We start from the raw sequence: 27,645 nt of genomic DNA on the forward strand, positions 1-27,645 counted from the left end.
CCTCCCCAGGAAGGGTCTAGAGCCCTCTCCATGCCTTCTTGCCCCTTCCAGTGCCAGGTGTGCAGCTTGGGCTCCCACCTGGTCTGATCTGGTGAATTGGACCCTGCTAAGGTGTTATTTATGGAAGCCTGTCACGGAGTTTGAAACCAAGCCAGCCAGGAGCCTTCTGCTTCACCCGAATCATCCTAGTGCATTAATAAAGAGCAAACATTGCAATGTGCTTTGCATTTTTACTTACAATCTAGCACTGCATTGTCTGGAGAGAAAAACAATATGGTAAGGCCCCACACTGCCTGGGGAGAAGAGAGTTCACTCACACGCACTATGGCACTGTATTAGTCAGCCCTCAGACAGCCCAGCACCGCCCTGGCCACAAAGAAAATCCTGCTGATGCGACAGTGCAACACCAATGCCCCCAGCTTCGCAGCAGTGGGCCAAACTGGGTTGCCTGGGCTGCCAAAACCAGCAGCGTTTTGCCAGAGCAGTGCACAACTTGTACAGGCTATCTGTGGGCAAGTTGGAGGACTCTCTGTGCACAAAAGGAACCAGGTGCAGGACCAGGACGCAGGACGGTCTGTTGTCCCTTTATTCCCAAGATAAATGCACTGGTTGTTAGATGCAGCATGGTACAGTGAAACCAAGGATCAGATGAGCACAGCCTGTGCAAATCCCTCAGGTTCCTGCTGCCTGGTTGGGAAAGCTGGGCTTTGTCCTCACTGCAAAGATGCAGCTTTTCAGCAGTTTCTGTCTTGAGTATTCTTCCTCAGCCTGCTGGGAGCATACAGAGGGGCTGCAGCCTCACTGACAACCATCCCCTCAGGCCTTGCCCAGTTGCCTGGTCAGCTCACCTGCTTTCATCCGAGACACCTGAGCAGCCAGCTCCTTGCAAAGGGCAGTGCCTCCATGGGCACATCAGTTGCCTTCATTTGGGTCTAGGCTGCCAGTGTAATAACCTTTGATGAGACTGTCACAAATCTGCATTGCTTATCACATCCACCCCTGCATCCTGCACCAATGGACGGGACCAACTTCACACGGTCTGCTAACCTTGCTCAGACCCTGCCATTTCATGGTCATCCACAGAGCCCAGATATTGGACCCCTGGGCACTTGCAACACAGAAATTTTCCAGCAGGTTAAATAGTCTGAGAGAGATTGAACTTCCACCCACTCCTCTTGGAGGCTTTTGGTATTTCTCTGAGTAAGGTCTCCAGGAAAAGGGCAGAAAGAGGGTGTTGACTCAGAAGGTGCAAGCAGTTCTCACAGCTAGAAACTGCTTGCAGTCGCTTTCCCCAGAGCTGAGCATCCCAAAACTGCTACTGAATCCTGAACATAGTGGCTCTAAGCAGCTGTTCCCTTCCAGAGCAAGCTTGGGTAGAGGCTAGCCCAAAGCCAGCTGGAGGCTCTCCAGAGGGAAACTGATGTGCTGCATCTGGTGCAACCTGCACTCAGGCCAGGATCTACAACTGTAGCAACAGAGCTAACCTGAGACTGTCAAAAAGTACTAAAAACCCTTCTGTGAAAACTATATGAAGTACAATATTGAAGCTGCAGAGCAACCTCCTTAGGCTAAAATACCCTGCCCACTGTTCTACTTAGTCCGTGTCTCAGGAGCGCTCCTGCACTTCCCGGTGACTTGAAACTCTCCCGATGAGCATCGCAATGTAATGTTTTCCATTGTCTCTTCTTGGCCAAGGCAAGCCATGCCTTTCTGGCAGGAGCAACCCAGGCTCAGTTAGTCATATCTTCGTCACCTCTTGGCTAGACTACAGCTACGTGATATACGTGGGCATGAAGCCCACAGCACTTGGCAAATGCCAGCTAGAAGAGCTTGCTGCAGTGGGAGCCCTGGCTACCACAAATGCATCAGACTTACCCTCTACTCCCCAGGCCACCTTATGGTTTGGAAGCAGAGCTGAATTCAAGCCTGAGACCTGTTCTTCAAGGCGTTCAATGGCATGGACTCAGCATGGCTAAAAGATCAGTTAAGACACAAAGATGGAAACCATGATCAATGACCAACAGCTCCTCCACTCTCCAAGAGCAATGGACTCATCCAGCACAAGGATCACATTTGCCTGTGACAGAGACAGCATTTTCTCTGAGAACAAATTCCTCCTGGCTGGTGAAAAATCAAATACATCTAAGATGCTGAGTAATTCCTTCCTTTTGCATATCCATCTCTCTGCCAAGATGTGAGTCAGGTTCACTCTGGTTTAGTTTGCTTTTCCTTTCCTTTCCTTTTCTTTTCTTTCCTTTTCTTTTCTTTTCTTTTCTTTTCTTTTCTTTTCTTTTCTTTTCTTTTCTTTTCTTTTCTTTTCTTTTCTTTTCTTTTCTTTTCTTTTCTTTTCTTTTCTTTTCTCTTCTCTTCTCTTGTCTTGTCTTGTCTTGTCTATGTTACATAAAATAGCAACATCTATCTCCTGAACCTGGGTGCAGTTCTTGGTCTCTTCCCCAGCAATGAATTCTTCAGCTGGCAAGACAAGATGCACTACAGCTAAGAGGTCTTGGCACTAACCAGCAAGATCTTCTACTGCATTTCAACAACAAATCCTGGAGCACTCCCTCCCAGAGAACCTTCAGGGGTTGGTCCAGCAGCTGCATCAAGGTTGCCCTAATGAAAGACTCCTGGTGCAGGTCCCTGGATAGTCTTAATCCAGCAGTCTTCACACTGCGCTCCACAGGGAACAAGCTTGTGACATAGTGCCGGTTCATATTTCCACTTGCTCAAGGGAAATAGCTAAAAATACCTTTGTTTCATTATTACGTGAAAGCGTACGCACTGACTGTATTTGCTGCAGGCTACTGGTGGTGAAGGGTTTGGAGGGAGAGGGAGGCAGTCCAAAACAAGGTCCCTTCATTGCTGCAGACCTTGAGTAGGGTTTTCAGCTTGCAGCATGTGGTGGTAGAGACAGAGTGCCCTGTGCAAAGCACTAGTGCTTTTACGCTGTATCTGCTTCTCTTGGGGGCGACAAACCCATGCCTGGGTAGGTTAAAATCTGGGCTGGAAAAATATGTGGTCTGGCTTGCTGTCATTTTTGGCAGGCAAAAAAAGTAGTAAGGCAAACACAAACCCCAGATTACTACCGTTAAAACACCACGGTAATTTCTTATAAGTGTGTCAACACAGTGACTCCTTTGAAACTCTCCGTGTTTATACTGAATTGATGTGTTTGCGCATATTTTTGAATTGTAATCCATAATGCCTGGGTCTACTTAACCTCTCTTTACATCCCGTGCTTCGTGTGCGTTTGTCTCCCCATACATATCTATATGCCACGTTACGCATTTAGCAGGCTCCCTAAATATGGCTCATAAATCACCTAGGGTTAAAATTCACTCCTGTTCTCACAACGTTATTTCCTAATCTCTAAAACATGTCAGTGGAAGAGCTTGGAGGTGACCTTTGGCATCATAAATCGGAGAGCGGGTTGACATGGAAATGACCTCAAGAAGATCAGAGCGTGGAACCACACACCCAGCCCCGTGAGCCTGGCCGGGATAACCCCCCGGGCCCCGGCAGGCCGAGCCCGGTTCCTGCAGAGCCTTGCCCGAGGGCGCGGAAGAGGGAACGCGGCTGCCCGGGGCGGCCCGTGGGCACCGACACGTCCGAGGGTCGCGGTGGCGGGAATGAGCCTCGCGGGACGTTTCAGGGAGGGGTCGCACCCTGTGCCGCCGCACCGGGATTTTGCCATCACCTTCGGCAGGAGCCGGGCTGGAGCCTGAACTTGGGTTCCCAGCGAGCCATCGGCGGGCGGGAGCGCGGTGTTCCCCGCACAGCCGGCAGCTCCCGTGTCCCGGGAGATGCAGCACAGGATTGCCAAGGAAGCGCAACTCGGTGCCGCCGGGAGCCGCAGCGGTGCATGCGGTAATTAGCCTGTACTTAGCATCCCCTGCAACCGCGGCTCCACCGCGCCGGGGAGCGCTCCAGCAGCCGACTGCCCCCGTGTTTCCCCCCAGGAACCTCGGCCAGACTGGCGCCTCCCGCTGTAAAGCCCGGCCGGGCTCGCCGCGCCTGCACCGAGAGGAGCGGGCGGCCCGCACGGGCTCCGGGGTACCGGATAGCCAAGCAGTGAGCAACGCGCGCAGGCAACGGTCACGGCGGTGCTAACAGCAACATGTAAGTGTGCATATACATATATATACACGGGGAAAAATAAAAACATATCTATCGCTACAGGGCTGGCCGAGCGGGCAGCGCAGCGCCTGGGAGATGCCCGGCGCGGCCGAGGCGACGGCCCCGGGGCGGTGGGACGGGGCGGGGCCGGGGGCGGGACCCACCGCCCTCCTCGGCGAGTCCGGGGGCGGGTTGGAAATGAGGCGAGGGGCGATTGGGCGGTGGGGGCGCGGGGCGGGGCTGGGGCGGGCGGTGCTGGACGGGGCGGGCGGCGGCGGGCGCGCAGCTGGAATGGGGCGGGCGGGAGCGGGGCGCCCGGTGCAGCTGGCGGGGGGCGCCGGCCGCCCGCCATAAAGTGAATGGCCAGGGTGAATGGGAGGCAGTCGGCCGGCGCCCTCCACCTCCGCCCTCCCCGTGAGCCGCGGGCCGGCAGCGAGGCGCACGGTGACCGGAGAGCCGGGGGGATTTACTTTCTGACAGCGGCAGAGCAGCCCGGGCCGCGGGGCGGGGGCCAGCTTCGCCCCGCTCGCAGGATTAAGGCCGCCCAGCCGAGCCCGCATCTGGAGCCGCTGTAAGTGCCCCTCCGTCCCCGGCCTCCCGGGCGGGGTCCTCCCCTTCTTTACCCGTGAGTCCCCCGGTGCCAGTTTAGGCGTGCGGCGCCGGCCGCCCGCAGCCCTTCCGACGCCGGCGCGGGGCGAGAGCATCCCCGGCTGGGAGGCTCGGCGTGCTCCGCCCGCCGGCTGCCCCGCTCCCGCCCGGGGCCCTCTTTCTGCTGGTCCCCGCGGGGCAAGGGCCGGCAGCCAGGGGCAGGGGGAGAGCGGGCGGATCGAGCTCTGCCCCGCCAGCCAGAAGGGGTCCCGGAGCCCCGTGCCCGGCGCTGCCGCGACCGCCGCCTGCCCGCCCGGCCGCCGGCGGAGTGCCGCAGCCCCGGCCGCCCCCTCGGGGCCACCGCGGGCCCCTCTCGGCAAGCGCGGCCGGAGCCTCTCGCCGTTGCTAAACTTAGTCATTTTCCACTCGGGCGAGCGGGGCCGGGGCTGTTTAAATTAGCCGGGGCTCGCCGTAAATAACGGCGCTGCGGCTCAGCTGTCTGCAGGGTCCGGGGGAGAAGGGCGCAGGGAGCCGCCGCGGGGGGAAGGCGGGCAGCCCGACGGCTGTTGGACAGTTGGATGAATGGTATTTATGTAACGGGCTGGCTCCTGTTTACAGCAGACCCGACCTCCCTGCAGCGCCGGGGAGAGGGCGAGCCGGCCCCCGAGGACGGGGCGAACCGGCCCCGGGGCGCTGGTGGCTGCTGCGCGCTGGGGGCCCGGCCGGGAATAGCAGCCGTGGCGGGGCGGAGGGGGAGGCAGCGCCGACCCCCGCGGCAGCGCCTCCGGGAGCTCCGAGCTGTCCCGGCCGAGCGCGGCCGCCCGGCGCCGGGAGCCTGCGGGCAGGGCCGGCGGTCGGACCTCCGGGTGCTTGCACGGGGGCACGGTGCGAACCGGCCTCCCGGGGAACCCGGCCGACCGCGGCGGCCGCCCGACGGAGTCCGACACCGGCCGCTCACCCCGGGTATTCCGCGCTCAACGAGTGCGGCCCCGGGGGAAGGAGCAGCCCGCCGGCGCGGCACCCCCTTGTCCTTCCCGCCGTGCCCCTCCACGGCGCGGGGGAGAGGCACGGCTTCGCCCCGGCTGGCCGCGGCTCTGGCGGGGGAGGGCGGCCGGCCCCGCTCCGCCGCAGCTGCTGGAGCGGCCCCGGGGGGGCGGCGGGCCCAGTGCCGCCGAGCGGGGCACACCTGTCGGCCCCTCTCCCGGCGCCCCCGCGGCTGGACAGCTGAGGGGCCGGGCTGGCAGGGGTCTGGCTCTCCCCCGGCAGCGCCGGGGCCCTGCGGAGGCGCCGGCGGGGGTCGGGGCGGCCCCGGAGCTCCGCACGCCGTCCCCGCCCGGCCCGGCGGGTCGGTGGGTTGCAGGGTGCTGCTGCAGCGCCCCGGGGCCCGGCCGGGAGCCCCCGGCCACCTCACCCGGCTGCTGCCTCGGCCGGCGGCGTCCCCTCGCGGGTCGCCCCGGTGCCTCGCCTTGGCGGGAGGTAGCCCCCCGGCCGGTGGGCCCGCCGTCAGTGCGCTTGGAGCGGGGACTAGTGGCAAAGAGGGGAGCCTGGCATCCCCCCGGACAAGCTTGTGGGTCCTGTATGACCTGCAGGATGCAAGGGGTGAAATGGCTCAATCCCCTCTGCAGTTCGGGGAGATGCTGAAAGCAACAGCTCAGGAAGGTGCCTTTCAGGAGCGTCACCCCTGTTCCCGTACCACCTTCCGAAGGCAGGGAAAGGACCACCTTTTTGGCGATGGGATCAGGGTCTCCCTGGCTCCCCACACTCCCTCCCGGCTCCTCAGCCCATCGGTGAGCCGTAGGGATGGGTGTTTGTGCGGGCTTCGATGGTGCCTTGCTGTGAGGGACAAAGAGCTGCCTGCTGGCTCCTGAGGGACCAGCAGAGCATGGTAGCTGTTTTCAGTCTCCACAAATATCTGCAGAAGCAGAGCAGGGTTTGATTTTTTTTTCATTAGCAAATGGTCACACCGTGCCCAGTACTCCTTGTGGGGAGACATCTTTCCCTGACAGCCAGGAGAGGGGTCTGGGCGAGGACCGGGGTATTCCTGCTGCAACTGATGTTACTGGGTTTGCGTGACCTGCAGCCCAGACTCCCCCCCGAAAGCCCACCTATATTCCCGAATTGTCTCCTGTCCAAGGCAATGGTTTTAAAAACCAGTATCTCTGGCAGAGAAACCATTACAAGCCTCACTTAATATCTATTATATTTCTATAAGGGCTTAATTCAGGCAATTAGTAGGTCTGCAAATTGTGACTGGATTGCAAAAGTATTGGTTAATGCACCCTCTGGAGAGTTGGTAAAAGAGCGGCATCTTCTCTGTCTGTCAGATGCTACCCAAAACCTTGAGATTGAGAGGTGAGGCTGACTTTGGAGACTGCCAAAAAGAAAAAGGCAGAAACCTGATCTAGGAGACCGCTCCAAAAGGAAGATGAGATGAGCTGGGGACATGAGGTCTGTCTCGTGACCCGGCACATGTGCCCTGGCTCTGGGGACAGGGGAGGCACCTGGGCTGGGAACGAAGTCCCGGATGGGGAGAGCTGGTGGTCTTATGCTGTGCACCCTGCATTGGGAAAGCTGCAGGCTGAAACTGTGCAGCTGTGGAGGGAGGGTGGTCAGAAATGGGAGGCTGTGGTATCTCTGAGCAGGCTCAGTGATTATCTGTCTGTTTGAAAATGGGAGATTGCTATTTACTTAGGCCCTGATGGCAGAGGGGGCAAAGCTCTCCCTCTTGCCATGGGCTGCTGGGGCTGAGGGCATCAGGCTGCGCCAAGCCCAGGCGTTTGCTGTTGGCAGGGGGACAGCCTCCACCAACTGGCATCGAAGTTAGTGCTGAGGCCGTAGGAAAAACCCTCTCTTGTCAACACCCGGCTGAAATGGGCTGGGGTATCAGATGGCTGGAGAAAGAGGATTTCTGAGGCCAGCCCGTCCGCTTCCCTTCCTCCCCTTTGTGTGCCGCTCCCCTCACCAGCACCCCTGCCCTCCTCCCGCCTCACCTCTGAATATTAATGCCTCTGGCAGATTGGATAATAATGTGACTGGGAATTGAATGAAGCTGGTTATTAGCTCTGGGCTTCCTTGGGGCATTTAAGGGAGTCCACAGGCTGTTCCTGGAGGCTCGGCAGCACAAGGGACCAGGGCTGGACTGAGCACAGAGGGGGTTGGTTCTGTAGGAAAGGATTTCCTCAAAAGCCTCATCTCCCTCCAGCCCTGGAGGAGGACAGGTACGGCAGCCTGGCCAGAGCTGCAAATTCCAGTGGGATGGTTAGCGATGGATCTGCTGGTTTTCAGCAACAATTAAATATTAAAAGTTGTTTTCAGGAAGGAACTAGGAGATCTAGCTGGGCAGAAGCTGAGAAACGTTTCTGTTATTATCAGGCTTTAAAAAGAGATGGGGAGTGAGCGAGGGGGGTCCCCCTCTCCCCAGCGGTGTCGGAGTGCTGCCCAGCAGGTTCGGGAAGAGGGTCGATCCTCCGCACACTGAACAGGAAATTTCCTGCTGATTTGCAGGGTACAAGTTCAAGCTCAAAGCCCTCATTTCTGAAGAGCTGCATCTTACAGTGTCTCTCCTTGGGAGTTACCTAGCCTTTCCCCGGGCAGATCTCTGGATGCTTTAGCACGAAGGGAAACATCCCTGTTGTGCAGAGGAGAAACTGAGCTCTGGCAGAATTATCTGATCTGAGCCAGAAATACAACCTCTGTCCCCTGACCCTCAATCTGATGCTCATCTCCCAAACCACAGCTCCACCAGAAAATAAACATTTATACCCTGTTAACTAGTGCAAAAGAGAAGGGAAACGAGAACTGAATCTGCAGAAGCTGCTATTAATTTTATCCATCTGATTTTTCAACTGTTCAAAGTGTTCAGAGATGGATTAATGGGGCTGTAGCTGCTGGAGATCTCAGCTGATGTGGGGAGCTGGGTCCTGCCTGCATTAAATTAACCCCTCAAAATCACTGTCAGAGCCACTGTGATTGAGACACCTGTTTGTAAATCCCTATCAAACAAGTTCCACAACCCCAAATCTGAGAGCCTAAGAAACACTTCTATCTGCAGGATGTAGCATGTACACCGCCCTGTTTCACATAGCCCTGATCCTGCAGACTGCTCTTATTAAATAAAAGCATTTATTTGCTGCTTGGGGAGCCTCAGTGGGATGGCATGGACTGAAAGGCTCAGCGCCCACAAAGCTGACTGTAAAACCTGAAAAACTACAAAGATGAAATAAAATGAATGACCGGAGAGTTCACAGTTACTTTCACCTCTCCTCCTACCCCTTTGTGCCTTCTCCCCCTAACCCTCATTTCAAGCAGAAGCACTCCCCCTTACTGTCTTTTTCTCCCCCTTCCAATGCTGCCAGTTATGCAAGTCTAATTTTCTTAAAAAAGCTTATTACAAATGACCAGTGAGAAGCATGAGGACTTAACTGTAAATCAAGTTGACCTGTCTGTGTGTGGACATTTTTATTTACTTCTTTTTCTGAAAAACAAATAAACAGAGCATCCCTCCCAAATAAAGCAGCTCCCCACTTAGATTTGAACACACTTTAAAAGAAATCTCTTTTGTTTTAGCCATTTTTATTTCCTGTTTGTTTCTGAGCTTAGACTTGACAATGAAAACCACATGAAATTCCCTTTTTGTTCCATCAGTTTTATTTTTGGTGCCACAATATCCCAACTTCCAGTTCTACAAGTTGGAGTTATTTTTTGGTTTGGGATTTTTTTTTTCTTTCTTTCTGCATGCATTTATTGCAAGGTTATTTTTTAAAGTAAATCTGTGGAAGTTTTTCTCCAAAATAAATTAAGTAAGAGTTTCTAGAGGACTAGATGTGCCAAGGTGACTGAAAAAAAAAAATCTAAATCTTTAAGCTGAATAAATTGAGCCATAAAGCTCAGTCGGGGTGTGGATCTGTACCTAACCAGGGCAAAATTCCAAAGTGGCAAAGAATACACACTTTTGCGTCCCGTTGAGAAGGGGTTTTGCAGCTTTACTTGTGTAAGGTGGGCTTTAATAACAGCATTTAAACCCCTAGTGTCTGGGCTGAGCCGTGCCCCGGGCCGGGGCGGCCGGCAGGGGTCCCGCGGGGTGCGGGGTCCCGTCCCCGGTGCCGGCGGGCGGTGCCGGGGAGGGGGGGGGTGGGGACGGTGACCGGGCGCGGGGGGCGACCCAGGCGGCTGTGTTTTGAGACAGCTTACTTCCCTCTGCCCCATCCCTTTTCTCTCTGAACCGCTTTGATGGGATTGCCTGAGGGCCAGGCTGGATGAGTAATGAGGGCTCTGCAGCTTGTGTCCCTGCCCGCCCAAACTGCTGACCTCCCAGGGCTCCGCATGGGATGCAGCCTCCAGCAGATGGAAAACCCAAGGGTTTAAGGGAAAAAAACCACCAACCCCAAACAGACGGGCTTCGTACGCAATACTTGGGCAGTGCAGGGCATTTCAGGGTCCTGAAATTCAAACCCCTTGATTTGCTGCTTGTGGTGTCTGTTGTGCCCCCGAATTTTGGGACATGGGGTGGCTCGTCGTGGCCTGAGCGGGGCACCTGGGCAAGAGGCTGCGGGGATGGAGGGCTGCTAGCCCTCCCTGCTCGCCCACCCGCCCTCCTCACTGCCCCCCATGCGACAGCTCAGCCGTTTGCTGCGGGCACTCACACCAAGGCCAGGCGACCTGTGGGCCTGATTCTGCCAGCGCAGGTCGCCTGCAAAACGCTGCAGGATTGGACCTGGCAGTGTTTGCAATGGGGAGGGCTAATCACCTCCCTTGGCCCCTTCAAACACCGTCTGGGTAAACAGGCTGACCTTCAGGGCATGTTGCAAGGTCCATAAAGACAGAGTTGGGGGTGAGGGAGCTCCTGCATCCCTCCCGGAGCCACCCTGCCCCAGCCCTACCAGCCGCAGTATCCCAAGGAAGAGGGGAGGGATACTGCGGGCTGAGATCATCTGCTTGTTTTATTCATGGAAGCTTTAGTCCTGCAAGGGTTTTCCTGCCAGAGTGCTTTAAAAAAAATTTAAATATAAATTGCTTGGGAAAAAAAAAGAAAAGGACAAATCATCGGGAAACCTTACAGCCAGGCGCAGCAGACATCAGCTCCCTCCAGCACTGCGGGTTTGCACTTTGAGACAACACATCCCTTGGAGCGAGCCAGCAGCACCTGGGCTCTCAGTGCCTTAACCAACAGAGCCACTCGTTGGCCACGGTGGCAATGGGGCCATCGTGGCGCCCTTGGCAGTTGCTACTTTTCTCTTTGCAGCCTTGCAACCCTCTGGGGTCCACCAGGTTCTTTTAAAACAATGATCCAGCACCACCACCACCCTCCGCCCCCCCCCCCCCAAAAAAAAAAAGCACGCTTCTTTCTAGCTGCCAGTTTTGCCACAGAACAAATGTTTATGATCAAGTTGAACTTTTCCAGAAAGGATTTCTAGCAGAAGTGCTGCAGGATGGCAGACACGGGCAGCTCCACGGTGCACCGAGGTCAGCCAGCTATAAGGGTGTGACGTGCCGACGGCATGGCGGCATCCTTCCTGACCTTCAGCCTCCCGCACCACCCGCTTGATTAGGGGCTTTCTTGAGCTTGTTTACTAATTGTGAGAATCATTTACATCTTCGATAATTTCTGAGTCACCCGCTGCCCTCCATCTGCATACAAAACTCCTGACAGCAGCTGGAGTCACAGAGCTCTGGGGTCCTTGATCTCGCTATCTGAGCCTCCCTAAAATGAGCCAACTTTATGGCCGCAGAGATATAGAAATAACCCTGCCGTGCTCCTGCAAGCACAGCCCCCCACGGGAACCAGGCCAGTTTCCTTTGACTGCTGGAATAATTAGTCAAATTCATACAATCGCCCAAATAAATACAGCACCGCATACCGATGTGCTGATGCCAGGCCCTGCCACCCTTTGCCGCTGCGGGCAGCGTGTGCCCGGCCCTGGCCCTGAGGCAGGCTGCCGCTGCTCATGCCTGCCCAGCATCCTGGTTCGCAACCACTCCTGGCTCCGCTCGTGTGTGCAAGGGGAGATCATCGTCCCTCGTACGTTGTGGCTGTGCAACTATTTCTCCCATGCAGATGCAGCAGATCCCGTGGTGCTGGCGCGGGTCACTTGGGAGCCAGCCCACCGGGGCTGTGGGAGCAGGCAAGGGCAGGCAGGGATGAGTGGGGTCGGTACGCGTGGGCCAGGTGAATACGGTGCTCCGCTTTAGCGGGTCCTTTGTTTCAGTTGCGAGACTCTCCCAGGCAGAATTTCTTACTGAAATCACTCTCTTTCCTCCCTTCCCCAAAACAAAGGGATTAACTTCCCCGAAGGACTTCTATTCCCCCATAATTGCAGACCACACTCTTGCTCCCAGCACTCCTGCACCACAGAGCCTCACCATGGCAGCAACTTTGTGCTATCACAATTCATTTCGGCAAAACTGAGCCTTTGCCGACTTATTTTGTTCCAGATGCCTAACAAACAAAATAAGCTGTAACAAAGCATGGCTTTATTAATATAACTGCATAGTTTGTCAGAAGGAAAATCCTAGTCCTGGCTGATGGAGCCAAGGAGCTGAAAGCCCTGCTGAGGCAGAGCATCCCAGGGATGCTGGAAGCCCAGCCAGATGTGGCGAGACCTGCAGTGCAACACTTACAAGAGTTCAAGAAGTACGTATGTTTAGCTTAAGGAAAAAAAAAACACCAAACAAACCAACTTTGCAGCAAGTCTGGTGGGACTTTCCTTCTGTTAGGATTAGCTCTTTGTTTCCAAATTTTGGGCACTGTTTCAAAAAACTATCCAGGTAGGCTCAGGGCAGCGCTGGGGTCCAAGGATACTAATGCATATAGCTTTAAGCCAAGCCAGAGCGCATCACCCTGCAGACCCCCACGCTTTAGCTCAGTGGATTCACACACACGCACCCATCAGGGAGGAGGATGTGTTGTACAGGACACGGTTACATCAGGGCTCTTCCCTGGTGCAGGGGCATGGTGCAGCCCATCAAATAAGCGAACAGGACACATTCCATTGTGGGATTTTTTTGCTGCGGACATGGATATGGAGCTGTCAATCCTTGGGATGTTTCCATTGTGATAATCCTCCGGAATACAGGCAATTTATTAACCCTCTGCTGCCCAGAGCAGAGGGTTTTGGCCATCACCCTCCTCTGCAGCTGGAGGCTCCTGTCAAAGCAGAGGAAGAGAGCGGCTTGCTCTCACCTTGCAGGCTGCCGCCAGCCCCGGGGGAATGCATTAGGCCATGTCCAGCAAAGCTGGGCTTTTCCCTAGCACCTCTTATCTGAGGATCTGGAAGCACTTAAAAGAATTTTGCTTCATTGCCTCTACCAGCTCAAATAGACTCATTAACATCATTTCTAGGATGAAGGATGGAGTCCCAGAACAGCCCAGAATTTACCTACATCAGAAGCCAAGTCAGTGACAGCTCCTAATCTCCCCATCCTCTCCCCACCTCGTGTAATTAGGAACTACTCCGTGGAGTCACACACAAAGAGAAGAGTGGAAACAGCCTGGACACCCTCCTCGGAAAGCCAGCCTGCGGGCAGGAAGGGCCTGGGCTGCTGCGGTTAGCATGGCACCACGCACAGCCGGCAGTGCTCTCGCAGCCCACACCGCGTGCAGGGCAGTGCCAGGCAACTTGCTCCAACAACAGTAAGATACCAGCACCGCAGGGAGCTTTGGCAGTTCCTGCTGATGGAAGGAAAAAACACCCAAACCACGTTCCAGGCTTCAAAGCAGGACGCAGCACTGTGAAACCACCCAGTGCCAGAGCTCAGGGGTTAGTGCCCAACTGCAAGGACTAAATCGAGAAATAAAGTTTATTATAACCTGTGACTCAGCCCTTGCTGGAGGTCGATGATCCATTTCTGAGCGTGCACCCAAAAGCGCTTCTCAGCCAGCCTGGGGCTGGGTGAGGTTTTTGGAGGCAGGCAGCTTGCTCCCTGTCCCGTAAATGGCTCTGCGCTCCGGGCCACTGGCTGGCTGCTGCTGCTGTTTATCTTCCAGTGATTAATGGTCACTCTTGGTTCCTGCTGCAATTCCATTAAGATTAGAGACTTAAAGCTACACTGAGATGTTTAGCAGTGGGTGACCCTGGTCTCCCCATAGTATATTTCTATAATCTTGAGGAAACTAAGATTAACTCATCTTGTGTCCCATCATCCTTTTTGCTTTCTAGCTGCAGGGAAAGAGCCCTCTCACAGGCAGCACTCATGCTGGCCAGCAAAGAGAGCCCAGCTTTCGGGTCTCTGTGCAATTTGTGTGCTGTGCAGGCTGTGGCACGTGAAATCGCAGCCTGCAGGCACTCAGATGGCACCATCCCCTGAATAAATGCACGTATCTGGAGAACTAGATGCTCTTCCAGGAGGGGACAGGTGCAGCCTCAGCCCCTTCCCTATTGACATGGGGCAGAGGAGGCAGCAGGGGCTGCGCCACCTTAGCTGAGCCCCTCCTAGGGACCAAAGTACAGTGGCAGATCATCTTCCTGAAAATGTACAGTGAAATAGTGTCCCAAATGTTTATCTCTGCTAAAAGTAAGCCAGCACACGGGGTACACGAGCATGAGGGGAGTGAAGCAATCGGCCAGACTCCATCAGGAATCTTGTGACTCCCAGCATTTTGACTTCTGGGATTGATGGAGCAGGAAGAGACAGCTCTGACCCCAAGACATCTAGTGTAATATCATACCTTCACCTCAGGGGTGGAAGAAAGAAACGACACTGCCCCTCACTGATTGCAGAGCACCTTTCTGCCTGAGGGATAATGCTGGAGCCTTTGGAGATCAGCCATCCCAAGCAGAGGCTGCAGCCGCCCCGGCCGAGGCGCAGGCAGTGGGGGAAGCTTGCAGGTCCGCAGGGCTGTGCCTGTGCTAGAGGGAGCCCGCTCAGCTGGGCTTCTCCTTCCCCTGGGTCACCCCAAATGTGCTGCTGCCCGGGGACCCCAAGTATCAGGCCTCTGCTGAAGCGCCCTGGCATGCCCATGGGAAGCCAAGTAACATCAAAACAACCCAAGAGACAGCTTTTCCCCTCCAAAGCAGGGTCAGCAGGTAGCCTGGTCCCCGATAGCAGCAGAGCAGGGAGTTGAGCAGCATGCACTTGTCAATCTGAATGCAGCTCTCAGCAGGCAGCATCTACATCACAAAAGCCACCACTATAATTAGCCTTGCTTGGCTCACTGTCAGCCTTTATGTTTCCTTCCCACCCCTCCCAAAAAAACCCACAACAAGCAAAGGCATCTTTGCTCCCGGGTGATGGAGCAGCGCGTTATGGAGAGCCAGGAGAGAGGTCACGGGGACCCCTGCTTGATCTTTTTGGGTAAATGAGGTTGTCTGCCCTGTGTTGAAGTGCCCTCCTCCTCCTGCCCTACTGGCCCTGGCTTGGGCAGCCTGGCGCTGATGCAGAAATGGAAAGAGGGTGAATGTGAAAGGAGCAAAAACCTAGAGCCAGAGCTGCTTTCCTCCCCCTGCCCTCCACCGTGCCTATGGGGCATCACACAGGAGCCCGGGAGAGGATCACATAGGTAGTGACTAGAAGAAAAGGTGTGTTTGTAACAGGTTTGGGAACCTTTATCTTGGGAGCAATTACGTACATCGATGGAAGGAGTTACAGGCGCCAAAGCAGGCTGGGAGCCAGGGCTAGTTTTACAAAAGTGAAACCTCTGAGCAAGCCTGGCTGCATGTTACTAGTGCAGGAGCTTTCCCTAATGAAACCATTCTTTTGTGTTAAAAGAAAGTGAGATGAAGACGCAGATGCAGGTGATAAATTTGATTTTGCCTAAAGACATTTTTGAGGTGCCCGTTTCAGTAACATCCCAAGACCAGGCAAACAACTTAGTAGAAATGCCATGAAGGTTCAGCGTTGACTTTCTTAATGTCTCTGCCTACAGCGAGATCTAGCCTACACGGAGGAAACCTTTAATTAAATCTGAAAGGGCTGTATAATCAAGAATAATACCTACAGTCATTTGTGACAGTGGCATGGGGTTGCCTTTGGGTAAATGCATCAGTACAGAGCTCATATGCTGCCCCCATCGCAGACTTCTCCTGCGGTCCTTCGTAACCATGCTGAGCAGATACCCCTCTCCTTTTGCTTCTCCATGATCAGCTCACAGCGAGACAAGAAGGCCTGACTTAATGCCGCCACATAGGGCACATGCAGTAGGTATGTAATTACATATATACATACACTATCTGCTCTCTGAAATCCTCCTCATTATAAATTCAGTTCAAAAAGTGGAATTGTTCAGAGCCACAAGTCCCTGTTTCAACTTGAATGTGGGCCACACTTTAAAACCAGTTTTAATCTCGGTGCCCATTGCATCTCTGAGGCAGGCCAAGCACGCGATGCTGTGCCCGGGGGCTCGGATCAGCCTTGTAACCACTGCACTGCTGTGGTTCAGGACAAGACATGAATTTTCAGTGCTGGGACTGGGTTCCCCCGAGCCTTCTACCTTGTGTTGTCATTTACACCTATGGAACTAACCGTAAAATACTCCTCCCCCTGGTTTTCCCACCTCCAGTCTAGTTTGCACAGATTAAAGCAATGCAAGCCATGCAGAAAGAGTCTGAAAGCAAACAGGACCCGGTGCAGGAGGACACTGTCCTTCAGTTACAGCAAGGCAGGAGTCTGAATTCCTCCTTAAATCTGGTCCAGTACAGAGTCAAGCCCTAGAAGAGAGGAAATTGTGCTTGACAGATGCAATCATATGCAAATGGCTATAGAAGAGGGGAAATTATCATCTACAAACATTGGGCAGAAATTCCATCTGCCGCCGCCTCAAGAAGGGCTCTTAATAAATTCTGAGACAGCAAAGTGACACACATCTTAATCAAGACTTAATCCATGGAATTAATTCACTGCGCGTTTCTGCATAATTCCAAGAGTAATGCTAAAAGCCATGGCAATATCAGCAGCAGATGGACTCCCCCTACTCCATGCAAAGGTATTAAAGAAAACACAGCCCCTGTCACATCACTCCGTGTACGTACACATGGCAAAAAGCAACAGGGCTGTTCCCTGCTGCTGCCAGGAGCTTACACAGCCAGCGGACATCAAAGGTCAGGCTTGCTGCGAGGTGCAAATGGAAACCAGCCTCACGCCAAAGATGGAGCCCCTGCCACTTCTCTCCCGGAGGAGAGGAGAAGCCCGGAGCCAGGCAGAGCTCTGGGAAACTGGCACTGTGTCCCTGCGTTAGATGCTGCTTTTGGAGAGCGCTGATTGAGGCCAGTGTTGAGACAGATTCATCGCGCCCAGGAAGGGCTGGGGATGGAGGTCAGGCAAAGGGGAGAGCAAGGGCAACTGCCGGGGGTTTTGTGAGCAAGATTTGCTGCAGAAACCAGGCAGAAAACCATGAGAAACTGCTCCCTGCCCTCTTGCCACAGCCTGGGGAGCACGCTGCAGGTACGGGGGTCAGCCTTGCCAAGGGCCCTGGTGGCAGCCCTGCTCAAATTGGCAGGAGGCTTTTGACAGCTCTGAAAATACATTCTTAGTCACTGTCATCCATCTCCAAAGGAGGTGCAACAGCTATGTGATTAATCACTTGTTTACATGTCTAAACACTAGCTAGTGCAGTCCAGGCGAAATACTACCTTCCGCAGGCTCCCTCCCCACCACGCATGGATCCAAGGGCCAGGCAATCCTTCTCCAGCTAGAATCCAACTGACATCCACCTGCGGTTTGGAAGTCCCAGACACCTGGACCAACCCCCCTAAACCCAGGCTACAGATCCCGGCACAGTGCACTGGCTGCTGCTGTGCTTTAGAGTAAGAGGCTCCCTGGCTGGGAGGGCACGAGCTGGGGTGACCAGGAGCTGCTGGCCCAGCCTTCAGAAGCCACCACACGTGCACTGGTGGCAGGACATCACCGCACATATGGTGGGGCTATGATCCAAAACTCCAGCTACGGGCTAACGTGGGGCCAGCTCACCTGTCTAAAGCAATACAGCTGGGCTGGTAGCGCGCACTGCTTCTTCACGAGTGTCCAGCATGGTCCAAACCAAAGTGCTCTCGGCCAAGCTTTTCTGGGCAATACAGGTGGAGGGTGAGGGGCCCCCGAGGAAGAACACAATGAGAAGAGGTGTGGAAAGTGGTGAGAGAGGAGTCCCAGTGGTGTGTGCAGCTGCAGGGAGCAGTGCTGCCAGCTTCCCAGCTGGGATGCTTTCAGCCAGGGGATGTGGCTCACAGGAACAGGACAGTCACTTGAGGGGACACGGGGAGCCTTCAGCCAGGATGACCTGCGGCTGGAAGCGAGCTGCTGCTGCAGCCAGGATCATTCATTCCCAGGCACCCAAGGCTGTGTAACATGATTCCCGTGTTGATTCAGGCTCCAGAGGTCCTTATGTACCCCAAAGGAGGCCACTTGCAGTGCCTGGGTCTCCGCTCCTGGCAGCAGCTGCGTGGGCAGCCGTGCCTTCCTGCTGGTGCACGAGTGCCTTTCTTCTCGATGCGTGTGCGTGTACGCCTGCGCTGGTGCTCTCGGGACAGCTTTCCTTGGGCTTGACCACTTTGTGGAGAAGTGAGGGAGAAAGAGGAGGGAAGCTGGGCAGGGAGGATGGGACAGGAGGGATGTCTGGGGAAGGTGCTAACAGCCCTTGGCTGGCCCAGAACCACTTCCTCAGATCTCCATTACACAGCATGCTCCTGGCGTTGCTATTTCAGTCTGAATGTCACCTATAAATTGGAGGCTCTTTCTCTGAAGGCTGCAAATAGAAGTGTCACTAGACAATCCTTGATTTATAGGGAAGCTCAGCAGAAACCCTGGTATGTCCGTGTTCCATCCAGGAAACTCTTAAGAGGTCAAAGGATCACACAGGGATCCTTTGCTTTTCCTAGGCTTTCCCTCAAAGGTTGGCAAGTCCCTCCCAGAGGGATTGGGGAGAGGTCACATACACATATTCATCTCCCTAATCACCCTGTGCCTGTTGCTTTTTCAGATTCCTCCACCACCCATCGCTGCCCCATGGATTTCAACCTGCTGGCAGACGCGGAGGCTCGCAGCCCAGCCTTGTCTCTCTCGGACTCTGGGACCCCTCAACACGAGCACAGCTGCAAAGGGCAGGACCACAGCGGTGAGTGCAAGGCTCAAGGTGCAAGAGGTGCCCTAATCCATCCTTGTGGGTGGTCCAGGTGGCCAGTGGCTTGCAGGAGCCAGCTGCGGTGCTTCTGTGGACACGCTGAGTTCCTCTCATACCACGAGCCAGCGGAGTGCTGTGGCAGCACAGCCATTCCAGCAGGCTGGAGGAAGGCGCAGGGGTGCATGTGGCAGTGACAGCCACCTGGAAGGTGAGCATGCCATCCCGGTGATGGGGCTGCCTGGCCCTGGCTGCAGGAAGCCCCTGCTCACAGCAGGCACAGCTCACGGCAGGCGGGAGTCAGGCAAGCTGGGTCACTGCCCAACTGAGATTGTCTTGTATTTGCCTGAAGTGGGTCCGCAGAGTGGGAGAGCTCTCCCCGCAACGTGGGAAATCTCATCCAAGGTGCAGAGGTATACACCTAGTTATAAACTGGCCTTTTTAAAAAAAAAACAACAAACCAACTGTGTTTAAATTGCTTAGGTTAAAACTTTCCATGCTACAGGTTAACCTTGGGCTGAACTTCCCAGGTTCAGGCAATAAGAAGGAAGAGAAATACTGTCTTGCCCCTGCTTTAATTGATGAAGTCTGCTCTCCGGTGCCTTGGTGCAAGGCTCCGCAGCGGGCTGCTGCCAAGGAGGTGCCTCTGGCCATTCCCAAAGGCTGAATCAAACCCCAAGTCTACCATGTTCTTTATCAGGCTCCAAAGAAGAAACATCACCATTCACACCTGCTCAGAAATCAGCTACCAAATGCTGTGGCTTCCCCTGGATTTTGCATCTGTCCTGTGACCAGTCCATCCCTTGTTGCTCTGGATGCGGCAGGACAACACACAGCTGCCAGTGCAAGGGCCAGGGACAGCCTGCTGCTCCCCACGTAAAGCCTCCAGGCTCACCCATGTGCAAGTTAATAAGCATAATGATGCAGATTAAAATTCCCTAGAGTAAGTATCGTGGAGGGAGTTACACTGGGATAACTATGGTCAGAGAATCCACCGGCCAAATTCCCCGCTGCACACGTACCTTAGTTGGGCACATCCCCAAGCTCAGTGGCTCCTCGTCAGCTGCTTTGGATGCACGGCGGTCGTCTCCATTCAAGTGGCCTTCCCGATCAAGCCCACCCTGGCACGCCACAGAACTGCCAATTTAGGAGCTGACTTTTTTTTCCATTAGGCATGAGCAGCTAATTCCAGCTATGATCGCAGTCGTTTCATTGAGTGGGCGAACGTGCATGAGATATATTCCACATCCTATTTTGGGTTGACAATAAATGCTGGGTGCCTGGCTATGTCACTCCCCACTGTCTTAAATGGTCTAGAAATAAAATGGTTCTGGGAGGTGGGTGTTCGCCAGCCCTACCTGCACTCAGAGGCTGGCAGCTCAGAGGCCAATGGCAGCCACGTGTCACCAGTGCCAGGCAGAGCAGAGTGTGCCACAGGGCTGCGCTTCTGGCACTGCTTGTCTCATCTCAAGAGAGCATCCTCCCTGCTCCTCCTTGGCTCTGCTTCCTCCATCTGCAGAGTAAGAGACTCTGAGGAAGGGAGAAGAAGCCTTGCTTGTCTGGGCTCAGCTCTCAGGGATGCTGTGTCCCCTCTAGTGGTGTGGTTTGTGGCACCTCCTTCTGTTAGGTTTCATCAAGCAGCACAGGGTCAGAGGGAGAGCAAGGGTGAGGAGGGAGGAGCTGCCTTGCATCTCCCTGTATTCTTCTCCTCAGCATAGATTCAGGGCGCCCACACCGTCCATCCTTCCTGCGGGGTCCCTTGTCTTCTGGAATTGCCATGTTTTTGGTCCCTGCTGCAATGCCCAAACTCTGCACCATTTAGAGGGCATTTTTCCCCTGCCTAGGTGTAGGGGAATGAATCTGGGTTAATTAGCATTGATAATATACAGCTGTGGGCTGGCTTCAGGAGCGGTGGGTTGGCTGGTGTAGACAAGGTGCAGCTGTGGCTGGTTCTGTGAAGCGGTTGGGCAGCCAAGGAAGAGAGAGGAGGAAGAAGCAGAGAGAACATGTGCCCTGAGTGAGGAGAAGGCAGCAGAGGGATTGTCATGAAGAGTATGTTGGTATGAGATAGTAAAAGACCTTGTTGCAGCTTGATAGTTTGGAGAGTGCTGTGACACCTAGGGAAGAAGCAGAAATGAGACAACACTCCCTATAAGCAATGCTCAGGAAGAGCCACACATAGTGGGTATGGAAACAGAGAGGGCAATAAGAAGAACATGTAGCTGCAGAGATTTTTCCAGCCTCAAAGTCAGGATTCCTATGTCTCCTTCAACTTTGCAAGATTTATGGAAAGTTCTACACCAGAAGGTTTGGAGAAGACCAATACCAAAGCAAGATACTTGGTGACCTCTTCCACCCAGATGCAGCCCGTAGGCCAGTGGTACTTCCACTATAATCTCCTTCCCTCTTGGCACAGTTTCTTCCTGCATGAAGAAGGGCAGCCCCGAACAGGAGCTCGCGGTTAGGGCACAGCCTCCTGCTTTGCAGTGGCCCCTTCAGAAACCCACGTTTGTCAGGGGCTTCTGTGGGAACATATTCCCTGTGTACATCAGGGGCTCTGTTAACCCAGGCTCAGCAGGTGAGCAAGCAAACTGAGTAGCGGCCCTTCACCTGCACGGAGCCACTCCTAATAACTAGCTCAGACATGCAATCACTCCCCTTTTAATCTGTTTTAGAGATGGATAGTGTGGGAATCCCTCTTCCAACACTGGCTTAGAGCACTGAGCTAGAGAAACCAGATTTATCTCCTTGGCAAGAGTCACTACAAAAAAGATCCACCTTAAAAGCATGCTTCCAAGAGTTCTGCTGAATGTGGGATCCCCACATGAAGATGCTCACTGGAAGGAGAGTACCATGAGTCCACAGCCCACTCCTACCATACCACTTTTCAGGACCTATGGCTTCATCTGTTTCAAGAGTGCACTTGAAGGTCTCGCGCGGGTACCCCCTGGCTGGCACCATGAGCTGCCCTGGCTCTGGGGACAGCAGGCAGCACCTTCCTGCCCAGCAGACCCAGCCTGCGCCCTGCCGTCGTGGGCAATGGGCAGCTTGCTCTCTGCGCGTTAGCCTTCCTGCTGTAGCATTACAGGTGCTGCAGAGGCAGCTGGTGGGGAGCCCGTGGGGAACCCACCTCGTGTCAGTCAGCACAGCGCCTGCCTGTAGAGCAGACCTTTTCCGCCCACAGCCAGGCTTCCCTCCACGAGGAGCGAGTGCCTCTCCCGCCAACGCTCTCCGTGGCTCCATCGCTCCTTTGAGGGCAGGTGCAGGGAGGGTTTGACCAGGAGCAGCAGGGAGAGGTTTCCTGGGCTGCCACGGGAAGCGGGTAGTGGCACCAGGGTCCTGGGACAGCAGCGTGTGGCCAGGCTCTGTTAAAGCACCAGCTGCTGGGTACAGCACCGCCCTGCAGCAGAGTCCTGTCTCTGTTGGGGCTCAGATGTTTTTCAACCTCTCTTTTAGGCTCTTTTCCATTAAGCTTTTATGGGCCATATTTTTCCAGAGCTCCTCCATCTGACTTTAGGAACCTTTTTTTCCTTGCCCAGCTGTATTCCAGGTTACTGTCTTCCTGCCTCCCTGCTTTTTAAGGGGCTGTACAAGACACCTTCCATGTTAGGATTTTTCTGGACTTTGAAACCTTTTAAGCTACCTTTCACTTAAAAAACCCCACAACCAATGAGCAAAGCCAGGATTTTTTTTAAAGGTTGTTCTCCCAGATGCAACGGTTTGGCAACTGTTTGCAATAATTTCTTAGTTTAGCTGAATATTTCCCACTATAAAAGATCTCCCTCCCTGCTGAAAACCTGATTTTCAGCTGGAACTGCTTTACCTTGCTTTTAGATTGGAGGAAGGAGGAGGTAAATATCAGAAACTATTTATTTTCACTGGAAATTATTTATTTTCACTGGAAATTATTTATTTTCACTGAAATAATGTTCTTCTATGGTGTCTTGGTTTGGTTCCCAACAGAATTAAGCAAGCTGTAGCTTTCCTCCCTGTAGTTGTCCTCCATGGATTGCCCAAATGTGACATTTTCTTTTGATGATGGAAGGTGTAGAGGAATGAAGCTGGGTTAATTAATATTGATAACATACAGCTGTGGGCTGGCTTCAGGGGCGGTGGTTTGGCTGGTGTAGATAAAGTGCAGCTGTGGCTGGTTCTCTTAAGTGGTTAAATAGCTCTGAGGGGGGCAGCCAAAGAAAAGAGTAGCCAATGAAGAAAGATCTGGAGAAGAACACGTGCGCTGGGTGAGGAGAGATGAGGAGAAGGCAGCAGAGGGACTGGCATGGAGTACGTTGGTATGACATGGTAAAAGACCTTGTTGCAGCTTGATAGTTTGGAGAGTGCTGCGACAGGAAGGTGTTTGTATTTGCATTTGCATTCTGCCCCTGTTTGCAGAGCACTGACAGCCCCGGGTGCAGCTGTGGCACAGGGAAGCACCTGGCTGCCCACCTCCAGCCATGGCAGCCCAAAGCTCAGCATTGAGGCCTGAGGTTGGTACCGAGGAGGTGGCTAGGCTGTGCTTTCCAGTTAGATACCAGCGTGAATGCTGGGGAGTTTCAAAATGTCCATTTGAGGGGCAATGACATGAAAGATGCTGCCTTTAGGAGGGGGATCTCTGAGCCAGGAGAAGGAGGGCATGGGTGGAAGGATGGGTAGCTGCTGGAGACCTTCATGGCCAGGTCTAAGAGAGGCCTTTTCCTACCTTTTAAAGACAAGAATATATGCACCTAAGTCAGAAGGCAGAGCTGTCAGAAGGAAGGATAAAAATTTGCGCTCCTCAGATTTAGTCAATTTAAAAGCCTCAACTTGCTATCATTGGCGATTTTCCCTTTTCCCATCACTTGTCCACAAAAATGCTACTGGCTCTTTTGCTGCAGCACGAGTGGCAATTCCCATGCCATTTTCTAAAGGGCACCTTAGGTAGAGAGTTTTAAGCAGAGCAAGAAGCTGCTGATGTGGGTAAATTCTGCCTCTATGACCCACCTGAACTACAACAAACGAAAACCAGAGACTGAAAGTTTGGAAAATCCCAATCCAGTCATTTGGAAGCTGGCATCCATTACAGCAGCTAAAGAAGGGCAAGCCATGCTGCATCGAGGGGCTGTTGGTTCTGGTGCAGGGTGGGTGCCTGCTGGCGAGGGAGACTGGGCCGTTCCTGTGGGTGCAGCAGAGTGGGACCTGACCGAGCACATGTTGGTTGCCCCATGGATGGGCTCCCTGAATGCATCCAAGCCCCTAACTTAATTCAGGGGCTCTCTCCCATCTTTCTGTTTCTTGCACAGACACCGAGAAGTCCCAGCAGAACCAGACGGACGACTCCAACCCTGAAGACGGCTCGCTCAAGAAGAAGCAGCGGAGGCAGAGGACGCACTTCACCAGCCAGCAGCTCCAGGAGCTGGAAGCCACTTTCCAGAGAAACCGTTACCCAGACATGAGCACCAGGGAGGAGATTGCAGTCTGGACCAACCTGACGGAGGCACGAGTCCGGGTAGGACTGCAGCCCTCCCACCTTCCCGGGCCTGAGCTTGTGGGGAGAAAGCTGCCTATGATACAAGCCACCACCAAGCTGTCCCCAAACCAAGGAAGGAATTAGGGGCACTAGAAGATTTCCCTGTCTCGAAAACACGTCACCAGGCTCTGCACCCGAGGTGTGACACATCCAGCCACACGTACCCCACGCTGGAGGTGCCTTCCCCATCCAGTTTCACCTTGCAAATAACACAGGGAGATGCGAAGCCCAGGCTCTGCCCCCAGAGCCCCACCAGCTGGCTGCCCTGACCCAGCAGACCCCTTCCTCGCAGGGCCATCGTCCCCTGCCTCCGCCTTGCTGGAGGGCACTTTTTGGGGTTCCCAAACCACTGTGCAGTCACAGGCGTAGCATGGCAGGGCTCCAGTTGGAGTGAGAGCTTCTCTCTGCTACTAGAAATATGAGTTAGCAGCACCATGAATAGCCTTCCAGCAGCTTCCACGCTCTAGGAAGTTGTATTGTTTGAGTCCCTCCAACACTAACAGATTTTCCTGTTAGAAGACAGACTTCTAACACCCCACCCCAAGCTGGTCCTGAGGTGAAGTCAAAACAAGAGAGGTTATTTCCTCCACTCAGCAACTTTCAACACATATCCCCCAAATACTTTGCTCCCAAGTCACATAACCCCAACCCCTCCTCCTAGGCTGTGGTCACTTGGAAATACCACAAGTGTTTTCCTCCCTTTCCCCCAGTATAAAGGGCATCCTCTTGTTGAGCAGGGTGGGCTGTTCTCTATGTTGTAAAGTGGCAGGGGTTGGGTTTTGATTCCTGCTGGGAGGTGACCCTGCAGCCCAGACACCTTGCTGCAACCCTTTGCTGATGTTCAGTCCCCCAGCTTCCTGGGAGCACCCCTGGACCTGCAATGGCTCTTGCATTGCTGGGCAAAGAGACCGGGGCAAGGCCCCTTCCAGCGACAGCCCAGAACTATTCCTGTCCTCCCCCTCTCTCTCTTGCAGGTCTGGTTCAAAAACCGCAGGGCAAAATGGAGGAAACGGGAGAGGAACCAACAAGCTGAACTGTGCAAGAACAGCTTCGGAGCCCAGTTCAATGGACTGATGCAGCCTTATGACGACATGTATTCCAGCTATTCCTACAACAACTGGGCCACCAAGGGGCTCGCCACCAGCCCGCTCTCAGCCAAGAGCTTCCCGTTCTTCAACTCCATGAACGTCAGTCCCCTCTCCTCCCAGCCCATGTTCTCCCCCCCCAGCTCCATCGCCTCGATGACCATGCCTTCATCCATGGTCCCTTCCGCGGTGACCGGAGTACCGGCGTCCAGCCTCAACAACCTGGGAAACATCAACAACCTGAACAGCCCGAGCCTCAACTCTGCTGTCTCCTCCAGTGCCTGTCCTTACGCCTCAACAGCCAGCCCCTACATGTACAGGGACACGTGCAACTCTAGCCTGGCCAGCCTGCGGCTGAAGGCCAAGCAGCACGCTAACTTCACCTACCCGGCGGTGCAGACGGCAGCCTCCAACCTGAGCCCTTGCCAATACGCCGTGGACAGGCCCGTATGAAGGGCTGCCACTGCCAACCAGGGACTTGACCTTAGCCTGACAGAAGGAGACCTTTAGCCCCACAACAGCGTGCATCCTACAGAGAATGAGTGAACAGGAGAGAGCTAGAGAGAGCAAGAGGCGAGCAGGCAGACGGACCTTTATGAAGATTTGTCTAACTATCGTATGGTGAATTTTGACTGTCTTTCCCCTCCCAACCCCCTTCCCCCCTTGCCCACCAAACCTCCTCCTTCGTGGTAAAGAAACCAAAACAGTCTACTGGGAGCCCCACAGGGAAACAGAAGCCCTGATGTGCGGGGTGCCTGACCCACGGGCAGCAGAACCAAGCATGTTTCCATCTGCCCCTCCAAGCCCTGCAGCAGTGAGCTCCCCAAATCCCAGGACAGCACGGGCAGCCACACGCCACCCCTGCAGGGAACAGCCAGGGACAGGACAATGTGGGTGCTGCCATTCGGTGCTTGGCCAACCCCTTCTCCCTCTGTGTGTGCAAGATTTCAGTTAAAGGTGTCTTGCTCACTTATTTATCATGCAGCCAGTAAGCTGGAAAGCCTTGTCTCAGTCAATTGGCATCTCTCCTTACAACACGTACACATGCATGGCCCTTCAGACTTGAAGTGTTTAGGAACTGGGAGTTGTAAGAATATACAATATGTGCCTGTGTGTATATATATCTCTATATCTACCATATATATACACATATACACACAAATACATATAAAGACATTAAAAATATGCTTTTTTGTTTTGTACATGAAATGACCTACAAAGTAGACCTTAAAACCAAAAACCCCGTCAAGCAAACATATCCGCTGCAGCGGCGTCCTGTCTGTCATGCTTTACTGCTTCAGTCATTTCCAGTCAGACAGGAACACCTTTGCCCGTGTGCATCCAAAGCATCCCCTTTTGCAACAATCAGCACCCCCTTGCACATCTCCTTCCCTTTCCCTTCTCCAAATCCCATTTCCAGAAAAGATAATAAAATAAAAGTTGGCACAATCCCGTTAAGGCTTCTGCCTGTCTGGTTATTCAGAGCATGAACCTGCGTCTGAAGACTCAGAAATCAAGCACCAGCAGCCCAGGCAAGAGGGAGCAGCCTTGGGAGCGCCAGCCCGAGGCAGCCCAAGTCAGAACAGGGACCTGAGGTTTGGAGATGCCGTCTCGGTTCCTCACAAATCAAACCACTGGCTCCTCGGGGCAGCAGAAGCCCGCAGCGCGGCGGGGAAGACAAGCCCCCTGCCTGCTCCCTGCCTGTGTGCACCCGCTGCAGCAGGAGGGTCGAGCCCCTCCTGGGTCAGGCTGCATGGGGCCAGTGGCCTTGGGCTTGTGGCAGCCCAGGGCAGGGGAGCCCCTGCAGTCACTCCCGCTCCCAGCAGCAGTGCCAAGGGAGAGGCTGGCTGCAGCAGCCTGCCCCGGGCAGTTTCTTCTGGGAAAGCTGTAGAACAGAGGCAGCTCTCCTGAAACGTATGTGCGCCGGGGGGACCTGCTGCTTCAGCCAGTGCAGAGGGATGCAGTGGGTTTCCCCAAGGACCTGAGGAAGCAACACGTGCAGCAGGGGAGCAGGACATCCCTACCCAGTGCAGTCTCCTTTCCCTTCGTCAGGTGCATGCTCCAAGGGGAAAGCACGACCCTGATATTTTGCTTTCCTCTTAGCAAAATAAAAACCAACCAACACATCACCACAGCAAACTACTTAATGGGACAGGCAAACCAGGTTTCTGCAATGTTGTTAGCATGCAGAGAGGGAGGGAATTCTTTGCTAGGAAGGGATCCTCCCTAGGCCACAGTAAGAAGTCCCTCAAAAGCAAGTCACACAAGCCACTTGGTCTTTGCCAAAGCCTATTCCACAGGGAGCA

The 27,645-nt window shown here is 54.3% G+C and overlaps 1 protein-coding gene across 1 annotated transcript; it reads left to right on the forward strand.

Annotated features, from left to right (window-relative positions):
- The first annotated feature begins 4,436 nt into the window (after window positions 1-4,436).
- PITX3 (paired like homeodomain 3) lies at window positions 4,437-26,778 on the forward strand. Its single transcript, XM_037399890.1, has 4 exons — window positions 4,437-4,687; window positions 18,611-18,745; window positions 24,028-24,233; window positions 25,229-26,778. The coding sequence occupies exons 2-4, from the start codon at window positions 18,637-18,639 to the stop codon at window positions 25,790-25,792; spliced, it is 879 nt and encodes a 292-aa protein (XP_037255787.1). The 5' UTR covers window positions 4,437-4,687; window positions 18,611-18,636; the 3' UTR covers window positions 25,793-26,778.
- The last annotated feature ends 867 nt before the right edge of the window (window positions 26,779-27,645 follow it).

This window comes from Falco rusticolus, chromosome 9, assembly GCF_015220075.1.
Source record: "Falco rusticolus isolate bFalRus1 chromosome 9, bFalRus1.pri, whole genome shotgun sequence".
NCBI classification, from domain to species: domain Eukaryota; kingdom Metazoa; phylum Chordata; class Aves; order Falconiformes; family Falconidae; genus Falco; species Falco rusticolus.

Bases quoted from the DNA above. Each gene is read 5' to 3' on its own strand.
- PITX3 (XM_037399890.1), top strand. From the start codon at position 18,637: ATGGATTTCAACCTGCTGGCAGACGCGGAGGCTCGCAGCCCAGCCTTG. The intron at 18,746-24,027 runs GTGAGTGCAAGG...TTTCTTGCACAG, and splicing joins CAAAGGGCAGGACCACAGCG to ACACCGAGAAGTCCCAGCAG. The intron at 24,234-25,228 runs GTAGGACTGCAG...TCTCTCTTGCAG, and splicing joins TGACGGAGGCACGAGTCCGG to GTCTGGTTCAAAAACCGCAG.